Source organism: Pezoporus flaviventris, unplaced genomic scaffold, assembly GCF_033815535.1.
Source record: "Pezoporus flaviventris isolate CSIRO_AGI_PZ_B2104156 unplaced genomic scaffold, CSIRO_AGI_Pfla_v1 ptg000216l, whole genome shotgun sequence".
NCBI lineage: Eukaryota > Metazoa > Chordata > Aves > Psittaciformes > Psittacidae > Pezoporus > Pezoporus flaviventris.
Genome location: NW_026892764.1, coordinates 1 through 15,346, shown reverse-complemented (window position 1 = coordinate 15,346; position 15,346 = coordinate 1). Strand labels below are relative to the sequence as shown.

The following is a 15,346-nucleotide window of genomic DNA, read 5'->3' as shown; positions in this document are numbered from 1 at the left end:
ATATATCGTACCCCATATATACCCCCTCCATACACCCCACCCCCTGCTTGCACGCCCCGCCCTATAGAGTACCCCTTATACACATCGCCCCCTATACAGCCCCATAGCCCACCTATAGATCACACATATATCACAACCCCTGGATACCCAACCCAACCTGCCTCTGTAAGATCACACCCTATAGATCACATCCCCCCACAGCCCCTTTAAATCCCACCCCCTATATAGACCTCCCATACATCATACCTCCTATAAAGTACTCTTTATACATCACATCCCCTATGCATCACACCCCTATAGAGCCCCCTATAGATTACACCCCCGGATAAAGCACCCCCCACCCAACCTACCCCTATAGATCACACCCTTGCTATAGCCCCCCAATACATCACACCTCCCACAGAGCCCCCACACAGCCCCCCCTATACATCAACCCAACCCCAAGCAGGGCTGCCCAGTCCTCCCCACTGTGTCCCACACACAGCCCAGCCCCACAGGCAGCCTCCCCTATAGAGCCCCCGGTGCGCCCGGAGCTGAGGCACAGTATGGCACAGCACAGTACCTATGGCGCAGTGAACCACGCAGTGCATGGCGAACGCCCCATGGTGTGGCACACCCCAGCACCCCACAGCTCCTACTGGCACCTATAGCATTGAACACACCAGTGCCCCATGGTATGGTGCAGAACCTATGGCATGGCACATCCCAATGCCCCATGGCACGGTGCGGTACCTATAGTGCCCCATACCCAGTGCAGAACTGATGCCATGGCCCCCCATGGCATGGTGCAGCACCTACAGTGCCCCATACATGGTGCAGAACTGATGCCATGGCCCCCCATGGCACCACACCCCATAGCACAGTGCAGTACCTATAGTGCCCCATACACAGTGCAGAACTGATGCCACGGCCCCCCACGGCACCACACCCCATAGCACAGTGCAGTACCTATAGTGCCCCATACATGGAGCAGAACTGATGCCATGGCCCCCCATGGCACGGTTCAGCACCTATAGTGCCCCATACACGGTGCAGAACTGATGCCATGGCCCCCCCACAGCACCACACCCCATAGCACAGTGCAGTACCTATAGTGCCCCATACATGGAGCAGAACTGATGCCATGGCCCCCCATGGCACGGTTCAGCACCTATAGTGCCCCATACACGGTGCAGAACTGATGCCATGGCCCCCCATGGCACCGCACCCCATAGCACAGTGCAGTACCTACAGTGCCCATACACGGTGCAGAACTGATGCCATGGCCCCCCATGGCACCGCACCCCATAGCACAGTGCAGTACCTACAGTGCCCCATACCCGGTGCAGAGCTGATGCCATGGCCCCCCACGGCACAGTGCAGTACCTATGGCACAGCAGACGTGTGCCCCATGGTGCAGTACCCATAGCGCAGGATGCCTGGGGCAGGGTTGGGGGGGGGGGATGATCTCCATCACCCAGCCCCTTCTCACCAAATCCTTTATTGCAGCAGCCCAGGCCCCCCCACCGGGCTCCTCCTTGGAAGCACAGGACAAAGCAGGAGGTGTGGGGTGGGGAAAGCCAGATCCTGCCCAGTGCCAGCACCAGTTCCTGGGGCAGGATGGGCCCGAAACCTCCACCAAAGAGCAGGAAAACACCCATTGGGAAGGGGACACACACACACACACACACACGGAGCCAACCCCCATCAGATGCGCACGGTGTTGATGCGGAGGGTTGCACGTTCTTCCCGTTGGCGTGGCTCTGACCGGGGCTGAAATAGGAGCAGAGCTTCCCGGGGAAGCGCTCCCGGAAGGTGTAGAGCCAGGACATGTCATCGGCGTTGTAGAAGATGAGGAGCCCTTTGTCGTAGTCCAAGAAGACCCCACCTTCTCCAGCTTGCTCTTGACGTTGAGCCGGGTCCAGGGCTCGGTGCAGGCGCTGTACTGGTTGCCGTCGTGCATCACGATGCAGTAGAAGCCGCGGCTGGGCTGGATCTGGATGCTGCCCTTGCGGGTGACGGCTTCGTGCGCCAAGCCAATCATCCACTGCGTCTTCTCGGACACCACCACCTCCCAGTAGTGCACCCCGGCGCCGAAAGCCTCCGAGCCCAGCACCGAGACCTCCACGTCGAAGCGGCGGGGGGAGTCCTGCAGCGGCTGCGGGTGCAGGTTGCCGTAAGCCACGATGGTGCAGTCGTCGGACAGGATGAGGCGGTGGTGAGCGGTGCCGGGGGTCCAGCGTCAGCGCCGCCGGCACTGGGGCAAGGGATGAAGGGGATTAACGGGGGGATAACGGGGTCGGTGCGGCGCCCAGAGCCAGCGCAGGCAGCTCCGCACCACTGGTGTGCAGGGCACTGCGGAGGGGAGAGGGTCGCCGGGGTCCTCAGCCCTCACCAGTGATGGCCTGGCCCCGTCCATCACCAGTGCGTCCTCACCCATTGCCAGCAGCAATTCCCATCCCCATCCATCCCTGGTGCATCCTCAACCACCACTGGCAACATTCCCATCCCCATCCATCCCTCAGTGCATCCTCACCCATCGCCCAGCAACATTCCCATCCCCATCCATCATTGGTACATCCTCACCCATTGCCAGCAGCATTCCCATCCCCATCCATCATTGGTGCATCCTCACCCATCATCGGCAACATTCCCATCCTCATCCATCCCTGGTGCATCCTCACCCATCATTGGCAACATTCCCATCCCCATCCATCCCTGGTGCATCCTCAACCACCACCGGCAACATTCCCATCCCCATCCATCCCTGGTGCATCCTCACCCATCATCGGCAACATTCCCATCCCCATCCATCCCTGGTGCATCCTCACCCATCATTGGCAACATTCCCATCCCCATCCATCCCTGGTGCATCCTCAACCACCACTGGCAACATTCCCATCATTGGTACATCCTCAACCATCACTGGCAACATTCCCATCCTCATCCATCATTGGTACATCCTCACCCATCATCGGCAACATTCCCATCCCCATCCATCACTGGTACATCCTCACCCATCATCGGCAACATTCCCATCCCCATCCATCCCTGGTGCATCCTCAACCACCACTGGCAACATTCCCATCCCCATCCATCCTCAGTGCATCCTCACCCATCGCCAGCACATTCCCATCCCCATCCATCATTGGTACATCCTCACCCATTGCCAGCAATATTCCCATCCCCATCCATCATTGGTGCATCCTCACCCATCATCGGCAACATTCCCATCCCCATCCATCCCTGGTGCATCCTCAACCACCACCGGCAACATTCCCATCCCCATCCATCCCCGGTGCATCCTCACCCATCGCCAGCAACATTCCCATCCCCATCCATCACTGGCGCAACCTCAACCACCACTGGCAACATTCCCATCCCCATCCATCACTGGTGCATCCTAAGCCCTCACCAGTTGATGCTCCTGTATCCAACACCAGTGTGTTCTCACCCATCACCACCGTGTTCTCACCCATCACCACTGTGTCCTCAGCCCTCACCAGTGATGCTTCCATTTCTGTCCCTCATCACTGCATCCTCCCATCTCACCCGTGACATTCCATTCCCATTCCCATCCCCATCCATTACCAGTGTATACTTACCCCTCACCAGCGACATCCTTTCCCCTGACTCCTGTGACATTCCCACCCCTCCCTGGTGTGTCCTCAGTCACCATCAGTGACATCCCCGTCCCCATCCCTCACTGGTGCATCCTCCCATCTCACTGTGATATTCCATCCCCATTCCCGTCCATCACTCCTGTGTCCTCACCCCTCATTGGTGACATCCCTCTCCCTGTTCCTCACCAGTGCATCCCCATTCCTCACTGGGGCCATTCCCATCCTCATCTCTCACCAATGCCATTCCCCATCCTCATCTCTCACCAATGCCATTCCCATCCTCATCTCTCACCAATGCCATTCCCATCCTCATCCCTCACCAATGCCATTCCCATGCTCATCCCTCACCAATGCCATTCCCATCCTCATCCCTCACCAGTGCCATTCCCATGCTCATCTCTCACCAATGCCATTCCCATGCTCATCCCTCACCAGTGCCATTCCCATCCTCATCCCTCACCAGTGCCATTCCCATGCTCATCTCTCACCAATGCCATTCCCATGCTCATCCCTCACCAGTGCCATTCCCATCCTCATCCCCTCACCAGTGCAATCCCATCCTCATCCCTCACCAGTGCCATTCCATCCTCATCCCTCACCAGTGCCAATTCCCATCCTCATCAACCAGTGCCATTCCCATGCTCATCTCTCACCAATGCCATTCCTATCCTCATCCCTCACCAGTGCCTTTCCCATCCTCATCCCTCATCAATGCCATTCCCATGCTCATCTCTCACCAATGCCATTCCTATCCTCATCCCTCACCAGTGCCTTTCCCATCCTCATCCCTCATCAATGCCATTCCCATGCTCATCTCCCACCAATGCCATTCCCATCCTCATCTCTCACCAATGCCATTCCCATGCTCATCCCTCACCAATGCCATTCCCATCCTCATCCCTCACCAGTGCCATTCCATCCTCATCCCTCATCAATGCCATTCCCATGCTCATCTCTCACCAGTGCCATTCCCATGCTCATCCCTCACCAGTGCCATTCCCATGCTCATCTCTCACCAATGGCCATTCCCATGCTCATCCCTCACCAATGCCATTCCCATCCTCATCCCTCACAGTGCCATTCCCATCCTCATCCCTCATCAATGCCATTCCCATCCTCATCCCTCACCAGTGCCATTCCCATCCTCATCCCTCATCAATGCCATTCCCATCCTCATCCCTCATCAATGCCATTCCCATCCTCATCCCTCATCAATGCCATTCCCATCCTCATCTCTCAGCAATGCCATTCCCATCCTCATCCCTCACCAGTGCCATTCCCATCCTAATCCCTCACCAATGCCATTCCCATCCCCATCCCTCCCCAGGACCCCCCGAACCCCTCATCCATCCCCTCCCCATGCCCTCACCGGGATGGATATCCTGGAACAGCGATTTCCAGATGGTGTACTGCAGCGGCCCCATGTACTTGGAGGTGGGGAAGTCCTCGTAGGTCAGGTTGGTCTCATGGATCTTCCCTTTGAGCCTGCCAAGGAGCGATGCGATGGAGCACGAGGATGCAGGTGTGTGTGTGTGGGGGGGAAGGACCGCAGCATCCCCGCGGTGTCACCTCACCCACCTCTCGGAAAGGGACGCGACTCCGGCCAGGAAGAGGTGTTTGTCGGCCTCGGCCAGGCGCTCCTGCAGCATCTGGCTGCCCTCCTGCACCCTGCGCAGCTGCTGGCTGCAGCGCTGCATCTTCTGCTCGATGTCGGTGATGGTCCGGGCCGTGTCGGCCTCCAGCTCCTCCAGCATCGCCTTCTGCCGCTCCCGCAGCAGCCGGTGCAGCCGCTCGAACGCCTCCCCGATGGTCACCCGCAGGCTCTTGGCTGAGGACTTGGAGGGGGGTGGAAGGGTCAGGACCCCCCGCCATGCCCCTGTGAGGTTTTGATCCCCCAAAGAGACCTTTATAGCACCGTTAACTCAACCCAGCGGGCTCCAAGGGTGGATATTTCACCCTAGAGATAAAGCTAAACCATGGCACTGGTGGGGATGGAGAGGACCAAAGCTCACCAACAGCTGAGCAAGGGGATAAAGGGTTCAAACAGAGGTGGAGATAAGGCAGAAGTTCCTCCCTGTGAGGGTGCTGAGGCGCTGGCACAGGGTGCCCAGAGAAGCTGTGGCTGCCCCATCCCTGGCAGTGTTCAAGGCCAGGTTGGACACAGGGGCTTGGAGCAAGCTGCTCTAGTGGAAGGGGTCCCTGCCCGTGGCAGGGGTTGGAGCTGGAGGAGCTTTAGGGTCCCTTCCAACCCAAACCATTCCATGTTTCCATGATTCTATGAAACCTAAACTAAAAATGAATGAAAAAGACAACTAAAAGCAGCCCTGAAGGAACATCTTTTGTTCCCTCTTTGGGATCAGCAGCCTGATGGGCTTCATCGAACTGCGGTGGGTTCTGGGGTAGCAGCCCCATGGAATGGGGGCGTTGGAGCCTCTGGGGTGCCAGGAAGGGCCAGGGGTCGGGATGCAGGCCCTAGGTGGCTCCTACCTTGGTCTCGGCCAGCTGCCGCCGCAGGACATGCAGAGCTTCCGTGTGGCCGCGCTCACTCTCCTGCAGCCCCTGGAGCTGCTCCCGCAGCTCCCGCTGAGAACAAACAGGGATCAAACAGGGATGTGGGGGGAGAGCAGGTCCCAGGAGGCAGCTTTCCTGCTGGGGGGGGGGGGGCTGATGGGGGTGTGTACTCCTGAGGAACCCCTAGAACCCCAGTGAGGGCACCCGAAGACCACAGGGACCCCCAGTGTGGATGGAGAAAGGGAATCCCATGGGAGCAGCTGAAGGGCACCTGGGTGGATGGACAGACACAGAGAGGAGGAAGCTGTGGGGCTGACCCCATTAGGTACAGGGACAGATGGACAAAGGAGCTCGGAGGTGCAGCTCAGGCAGGGATGATGCTGATGGGAGGTGGGGAGGGAGGGAGAGAAGGAAGGATGGATAGAAGGAAGAAAGGATGGAGGGATGGAGGGGTGGATGGATGGAAGGGTGGATGGGTGGATGGATGGATGGATGGATGGATGGATGGATGGATGGATGGAAGGGTGGATGGGTGGATGGGTGGAAGGAAGAATAGAAGGGTGGATGGGTGGAAGGATGGGTGCATGGAATAGAAGGATGGATGGATGGATGGATGGATGGATGGATGGATGGATGGATGGATGGATGGATGGAAGAAGGGATGGATGGATTGGATGGAAGGAAGGAGGGATGGATGGATGGATGGATGGATGGAAGAAGGGATGGATGGATGGATGGAAGGAAGGAGGGATGGATGGATGGATGGATGGATGGATGGATGGATGGATGGAAGGAAGGAAGGAAGGGAAGGAGGGATGGATGCATGGATGGCGGGAAGGAAGAATGGAAGGATGGATAGATGTAAGGAAGGATGGATGTAAGGAAGGAAGGAAAGAAGGATGGGTGGATGGATGGATGGATGGATGGATGGATGGATGGATGGATGTAAGCCAGGATGGATGGAGGGGAGGAAGAATGGATGGGAAGGAAAGAAGTACGGATGGAAGAACGGAAGGCAGGATGGACGGACGGACAGATGGATGGAAGGAGGGAAGACAGGAAGGCTGGGCGCACGGACAGACCCACCTGCAGCTCCTCGAACGCATCATCCACGTTGGTGACCTGGTGCTGCTCGTGCATGGCGGGCTGGTCGCAGAAGAAGCAGACGACGGCGCGGTCGGTCAGGCAGAAGAGCTTGACCTTGTCGTGGTCCTTGCAGGGGAAGGGGCTGCGCTGGGCGCCCAGCAGCGTGTCCAGCGGGAAGGCGCTGTACCGCTCCACGATGTTGGCCAGCTTGAGGCTGGGGGCCAGGGTGGGCTCGGTGAAGGTGCGGCGGCACTCGGGGCAGTCGCGGGTGCCCTGCGGCTCCTGGCGCACCCAGTGCTCCGTGATGCACCGGCGGCAGAAGTAGTGCTCGCACCCGAAGCTCACCGGGTCCTGGTAGATGCTCAGGCAGATGGAGCAGAGCAGCTCGTCCTTCAGGCTGCAGGCCATGGCGGGGCTGGGGAAAGTGGGAATGGGGTCCTGGAAAGGGAATGAGGGGAGGTGGGTCTGGGGATGCTAACTGGGGGGGGGGGGTGGGGGGGTGGGGTGGATGGGGGGGGAACTGGGGGTTGTAATGGGGGGTACTGGGGAGCAGGATGCAATGGGGGGCAGGAGGGATGGAATGGGGGGGACTGGGGGTCGTCGGCAATTGGGGGCCTGGAGGGATGCAATAGCGGGAATTAGGGGTCAGGATGCAATGAGGGGAGGTGGGGGGATTGAAATGGGTGGAATTGGGGGGTAGGAGGCAAAAAGGGAGAACTGGGGTTGCAATGGTGAGGTTGGGGGGTTGCAGTGGGGGGAACTGGGGGTGCAATGGGGGAATTGGGGATCAGAATGCAATGGGAGAGCTGGGAGGAGGGAAGACTCCCTGCCCCTCAACCAGGGGGAGGACTTAGGGGTCAGGATGCAAAGGGGGAGCTGGGATGCAATAGAGGGACTGCGAGGGTTGTAAGGGGGAACTGGGGGTCAGGATGCAATGGCAGGGTTGGGAGGGTGGATGGAACTGGGGGTCAGGCGGCCATTAGGGGCTGGGGGATGCAGCGGGAGGGAATGGGGGATCAGGATGCAACGGGGGACCCGCGGCGGGCGCAACGAGGGGGGATTGGGGTGCAGGTGATACGGGGGAGCCCGAGAGGGGCTTTACCAGGGGGCACTAGGGACGAAGATAACAACGGGGGACCCGGGGACGAGCCTTGCAATGGGGGCAACCCGGGGGCGCGTCTGCAACGTGGGGCCGGGGATGAGGCTGCACTGGAACGGACCCAGGGGAGCGGCTGCACCGGGAGGACCCGGGTTCGAGACCCCCCTCCCCTCAACCCAGCTCCCGGCAGGACCCGGGTTCGAGACCCCCCTCCCCTCAACCCAGCTCCCGGCAGGACCCGGGTTCGAGACCCCCCTCCCCTCAACCCAGCTCCCGGCAGGACCCGGGTTCGAGACCCGCCGCCCCCCCCCCTCCCGCCGGTGCCCGGTGCCCGCTGCCCTCACCCAGCCGGTGCCGGTGCCGGTGCCCGGGATGGGGAGGGGGGGGTGGTGCCACGATCCCGTCGCCGCCTCACAGCGCGGCCCCGCCGCGACGGGCGGGGGGGGGGGAAAGGAGGGGGGGGGGGGGGGTTGGACGACGCGGAGGGGGCGGAGCCGCGCAGCACTTCCTGCCCGCCCCCCCCCCGCAGCCACAATGGTACCGCCCCCGCCCCATTGTCCCCCGCGCGGCGCTGCCCACCGGAGCGCACCACCGGGGGGTGTCTTAAAGGGGCCGCAGCCCTCGGAGCTCCGTGGCGCCCTCCCGCGGCAGCGCCAACCGCGTCCCGTCCCCTCCCGTGCGGGCATGGGGACAGCGCGGGTGATGCTGGCAGCGGAGCTGCTGAGGAAACAGCCGGGTTTTACCCCAAATTGAACCGATCTGGCCAAAAATCACTTAAAGAGAAGTTTTGGGTGACGGGTGATGGGCCACGGGGCGACCCGTGGGACCTATGGGGACCTATGGGACTTGTGGGGACCTATAGGGGTCTATGGAGCCTGTGGGGATCTGTGGGGACCGTAAGGACCTACAGGGACAAGTGGAGACCTATGGGACACATGGGGATATACGGGGACCTATAGGACCAGTGCATATGGGGACCTGTGAGGACCTACAGGGCCCGTGTGGACCTATAAGGTCCTATGGGGATCTGTGGGGTCCTATAGGACCTATGGGAACGTATGGGGACCTATGGGGTCCTATGGAACCTATGGGACCAGTGGGCACCTATGGGGACCTACGGGCACCTATAGGACTTGTGGCTGCCAGTGGGGTCCTATGGAATCCTATAGGATATATGGAGACCTGTGTGGACATATGGGGACCTATAGGGGTCTATGGAGCCTGTGAGGATCTATGGGGACCTGTAAGGACCTACACGGACAAGTGGAGACCTATGGAACCTGTGGGGACATACAGGGACCTACAGGACCTGTGAGAATCCATGGGGATCTGTGGAGTCCTATAGGACCTATGGGACCTGTGGGAACATATAGGGACCTATGGGGTCCTATGGAACCTATGGGGACCAGTGGGCACCTATGGGAACCTATGGACACCTATAGGACTTGTGCCAACCAGTGGGGTCCTATGGGGACCTATGGAATCCTATGGGACCTATGGAGACCCGTGGGGACATATGGAAACCTAAAGGACCTGTAAGGATCTATGGGGATCTATGTGACCTATGGGGACCAATGGGCTTTGCCGGCATCGGCTGCCCCATGGTGAGGCTTTACCCCCCCCCAAAGACCCCTTGGTCCCCTATTGAGCAGAGGCCAGAGGCTGGGGGGGGGGTGTTTTCTCTGTGTCAGGCAGACGGAGGCACAGGGACGGGGATGCAATTCCCCCGGGGTGGGAATGAAGCTGCATATTTCGGAGGCAGCGGGAACGCTGGTCCGGAGCCAAAGGGAACAAACTGCTCAGCTCCTGCTGCCGGCACCCCCCTTTTCCCACCCCAACCCGGGCATCCCCCCTTATCCCATCCCCTCCTTTCAGGGAATAACCACCCACTTTGTTCCTTTTCCCGACAGGCCCCAAAAGCTTGGAAAAAGCCCCCCTCCCCATTAAAATAATAAACCCACATGGCTTTGGTCGGTGTTTTTTTTCCCTTGCTTGTTTTCCCTGCATTAGGAATTCAGGTCTTGTCTCCCGTCGGGGACCCACCGGGGACCGGGAATGGCTGAAATGAAAGCATCAGACAACAGGGATGGAGCCAGCTCCGACGGAGATAGACCAAAATCCCCTTTTTCACCCCAAAGCCAGGCTCGGGCTGGGCCATCGCAGGTCATGAACGGGTTATTCATTGACGTGGTTGGGAATGGGGGTGATGGAGAGCGTTGTCCCCATCGGGAACGCCGCCGCGCAGCCCATGAGGTGACGCAGGGAATCCACAGGGAAATTAATCCCAGTTCATTAGTTTAATTGGCTTCATTACCTCCCAGTAACCCCAGTGTGAGGCCGGGAGGCCCCGCCATGCCTTAATTCCCGGGATTCTAGCGGGATACGCCGCCCTTCTCCATCCATCCATCCATCCATCCATCCATCCATCCATGCATCCATCCATCCATCCATCCATCCATCCATCCATCCATCCCTCCATCCATCCATCCCTCCATCATCCATCCATCCATCCATCCATGCATCCATCCATCCATCCATCCATCCATCCATCCATCCATCCATCCATCCATCCATCCATCCACGCATCCATCCCGGCTCCGGCGTGCCGCGGCACACCAGGCCGGCGCCGGCGGGCATGGAAAACCAGGGAAAACCCGTCTCGCTGCCACGTGCGCCGCGTGTGCCGGCGCTGCCGGAGGGAGCCATGCTGGAATCTTCCCTTCACCGCTGCCGGATGCAGCGGCGCTGCCGGCGGCATGGGCACGCCGGGACGTGCTTCCATGGAATGCCGGGAGCGGCCTTTGCTGTTGGAGACCTCCTTCTTGTTGGGGGTTCGTCCCGGTTGGAGGATTCCCTTTCCTTATGGATTCACCGGGAGCACGAGGCCGGGCGGAAGCCGCCCCACGCCGGCGCCTTTCATCTCCTCGGTGCTTTGCAAACATTAACTAATTAATTCTAATTAAGTCATTACCTCATTAGAGCCCAAGCGCCCGCTTCCAGGAGCCGGGAATCTCGTGAACCTCCTGCTTTTCTTTCCCTGCCACCAAACAGCCCAAAACGTCCCAGCAGCGGATCCGGGGTGAAAATCCCACTTTTGGGGTTCATGAACCTGGAAAAGTCGGGAATGAGGATTAACACCCCCCCCCCATCCAGTCCAGCACCGGGAATGCCGCATCACCCGTGGTGGGAACCAGAGCTTTATATGGAAAACGAGGGGTTTCTCGGGAAGGAAACGGGATGGAGGAGCTGCAGAAGAGGCATTTCCCAAAGGATTTCCTGCCCGCGGGGACAAAGACTTTGGGGACACCGAGGAAGCCCGGCGTGACCCCTTAGGAACCGCGTTTTCCCATCGGGACGCCCCTGCTTGCTCTCCCTGGACCCCAACCCCATGGGTTCCCAAAGCACCATCGGGATCCGGCGATGCCGATGGGAAGGAGCAGCGGTGCCGGGGAAAGGGGGGGGGATCACGCAGGTGCATCAGCCCCAAAGCTTTACCGGAGCCCCACAGCAGTGATTATCAGCACGGATTTCCCCCTGCTCCTCCTGCCTTCCCTTCCTCCTTATCGCGGTCGGATCTATCCCGGGGGCAACCCCAGCCTTGGATCCGTGGTTTTAGCGCTCTTCCCTCTGGTTTTGCATCCCGGGATGGAGCCGGGCGTGGGTTTAGCACCATTCCATGATTTCATCCTTGATCCCTGCATACCAACCACCTCCCCAGGAAAGGGGCCCCATTCCCACACCCAAGCCTAAATCCACCCAACACAAGAGCTGGAACAAAACCCTGGAGCACTGCTTATCCCATCCAGAGACGTTCACCATCCCTTGGAAGGAACCCCCCCCCCTCTGTGTCCTCCGGTGTGGATTTGGGGTTGGAGGACCCCATTCCTACGATGCTTCGGAGATTCCCGACCATCATTGTGGGCACAAAAAGCCCCGGCAGGAAAAGCTGCGGCAGAAGTGAAAGCACCGACGGGAATAAACCCAGCCAAGGGGAACGCGGTGGCATCAGGGACACCAGGGGAGATCCGAGATGATCCCGGCTCTCCCAGTGTCCTGGTTGGGGTGGTGGGATTAAAATGAGATAAAGGGGGGGGGGGTTGGAGCTGCTGGTGGGGGTATCCATAATGAACGGATCCGGGACCTTCTGAGACGGGAGATGTTGGGCAATGGGGTGATCCAGGGTGGCTGGTGGTGCCTGGGGACATGGTCAGACCTGGGGGGGGGCACACTGCAGATGGACACCTAACCCCAACCCTAACCTCTTGGAAGTTCATCCCAAACCAGGAGGATCCTAGGACACGGACAGAGGGGGGTCCACAGCTTGATGGAGACCCCTTCCCACCCAACTCATCCCATCCTCATCCCCACCCCATCCCAATCCCAACCTGTTCCATTCCCATCACATCCTCTTCCCCATCCCAATCCTATTTTATATCATCCTCATCCCCACCCCATCCCAATCCCAATCTGTTTCATCCCAATCCCAACCTGTTCCATCCCATCCTCTTCCCCATCCCAATCCTATTTTGTATCATCCTCAGCCCCACCCCATCCCAATCCCAACCTGTTCCATCCCATCCCAACCTGTTCCATCCCATCCTCTTCCCCATCCCAATCCTATTTTATCTCATCCTCACCTCATCCCATCCCCAGACTAATCCATCCCATTGCATTCATCCCATCCCATCCTTGTGTTCATCCTCACCCATCCCCATCCATCTCCTCCCAATACACGCCATATTATCCTCATCCTCGCCATATCCCTATCCCTATCCATCCCATTCCAACTCATCCTCACCCCATCCAATTCCACCCCATTCCAACTCATCCCATTCTCATCCTCACCCCATCCCAACCCAACTCATCCCAACCCATCCCATTCATCCCATCCTACCCCATCCCATTCCTTCTCCTTCTCTACTCCCCACCAAAGTCTCAGAAGCACCATTTGGGTTCGGTCCACCCATCCGGGGCATCCCTCTCCTTCCACCACCTTTTCCTTTGGGAAAACTTGCAATAAATCCCATTTTCCCCTTTCTTTTACCTATTTCCACATTATAAATTCAGACGCGCCGTCATTCCTGGACCATGGGGAGGAAGGAAGGTGGGGAACCGGATGGAATTTGCCCCCCCCCCCCTTTTCCCTCCCTATGGGCTGTATCCACCTTTGGGGTGAGGCGCTGCGATGGGAACACAGGGATAAACCGATGGATAAATGGAGTTAAATCCCAACCAAGGGGCTCCCCGAAGGAGGAGAAAGGGAATGGAGGCCTGAAGGGCTGCTTGGGGGGGGGGGACCCCGAGATGGGAGGTACCAGAGGGTCTATGGGGACCCCCAAAGGGGTTGGAGGGGCCAAAGATGGGGGGTGACATCCTGAGGGGGGCTGAGGGGACAGGAACAGATTTGGGGGTGCTGAGAAGAACCAGGGGGTGAGGAGATTGGGGGGCACTGGAGGATAATGGGGGGGGGGGTGAAGAGACCTGAGGGTGCTGAGGAGGTTATGGGGGGCTGAGAGGAACCAGGGGAGAACTTGGGGGGCTGAGGGGATCCAGGAGGGCTCAGGTTTGGGGGGGCAGAGGGGAACTGGAACTAGGGGGGGGTTCTGAGGTGGTTATGGGGGGGCTGAAGGGAATCAGGGAGTCCTGAGGATGTTATTATAGGGGGCTGCAGAGATTTGGGGGGGGGGCTCTGAGGATATGGGGGGAACTGGGGGGATCCAGGAGGGCTGAGGAGAGCCAGGGGTCCTGAGGCGGTTATGGGGGTGCTGAAGAGGTTAGGGGGTGCTGAGGATGTTGTAGGGGGCTGCAGAGATTTGGGGAGCTGAGGATATGGAGGGGAACTGGGGGGACCCAGGAGGGCTGTTGGTCCTGAGGTGGTTATGAAGGTCCTGAGGGGGAAATGGGGGTGCTGAGGAGAACCGGTGGGTCCTGAGGTGCTTATGGGGGGGCTGAGACAGTTATGGGGGTGCTGGGAGAGTTACGGGGGTCCTGATGTGGTTATGGGGGTGCTGAGAAAGTTATGGGAGTCCTGATGCAGTTACGGGGGTGCTGAGACAGCTATGGGGGTGCTGGGGACAATTATAGGGGTCCTGATGCAGTTATGGGGGTGCTGAGACTGTTATGGGGGTGCTGACGCGGTTATGGGGGTCCTGATGCAGTTATGGGGGTGCTGGGACAGTTATAGGGGTCCTGATGCAGTTATGGGGGTCCCGATGCAGTTATGGGGGTGCTGATGCGGTTATGGGGGTGCCGACGTGGTTATGTGGGTTCTGGTGCAGTTATGGGGGTCCTGATGCAGTTATGTGTGTCCGATGCAGTTATGGGGGGGGTGCTGATGCGGTTATGGGGTGCCAACGCGGTTATGGGGGTCCTGACGCACTTATGTGAGTCTTGATGCAGTTATGTGGGTCCTGATGCAGTTATGGGGGTCCTGATGCACTTACAGGGGTCCTGACGCAGTTATGGGGGTCCTGATGCACTTATAGGGGTCCTGACGCGGTTATGTGGGTCCTGACGCAGTTATGGGGGTCCTGACGAAGTTATGTGGGTCCTGATGCGCTTATGTGGGTCCTGACGAAGTTATGTGGGTCCTGATGCACTTATGGGGGTCCTGACGAAGTTATGTGGGTCCTGATGCGCTTATGTGGGTCCCAACGCAGTTATGTGGGTCCCGATGCACTTATGTGGATCCCGACGCAGTTATGTGGGTCCTGATGCACTTATGTGGGTCCCGATGTAGTTATGTGGGTCCCGACGTAGTTATGTGGGTCCCGACGCAGTTATGTTGGGTCCCGATGCGCTTATGTGGGTCCCGGTGCAGTTATGGGGGTCCTGATGCACTTATGGGGGTCCTGATGTACTTAAGGGGCTCCCGACGCAGTTATGTGGGTCCCGATGCGCTTATGTGGGTCCCGATGCGCTTATGTGGGTCCCGGTGCAGTTATGTGGGTCCCGATGCACTTATGTGGGTCCCGCGCGGTTACGGCGGTGCCAACGCCGCTCTATGCTCCCCATACACCCCTCCATACCCCCCCCCCCCAAGTCACCA

The 15,346-nt window shown here is 59.0% G+C and overlaps 1 protein-coding gene across 1 annotated transcript; it reads right to left on the bottom strand.

Annotated features, from left to right (window-relative positions):
• Positions 1-1,686: 1,686 nt before the first annotated feature.
• LOC133262732 (E3 ubiquitin-protein ligase TRIM62-like) lies at positions 1,687-7,665 on the bottom strand. Its single transcript, XM_061442161.1, is given in 8 exon segments — positions 1,687-1,712; positions 1,715-1,867; positions 1,870-2,212; positions 2,214-2,236; positions 4,972-5,087; positions 5,181-5,437; positions 6,090-6,185; positions 7,200-7,665. Coding segments are annotated over 8 exon segments (1,422 nt in total). The 5' UTR covers positions 7,608-7,665.
• Between the last annotated feature and the right edge of the window lie 7,681 nt (positions 7,666-15,346).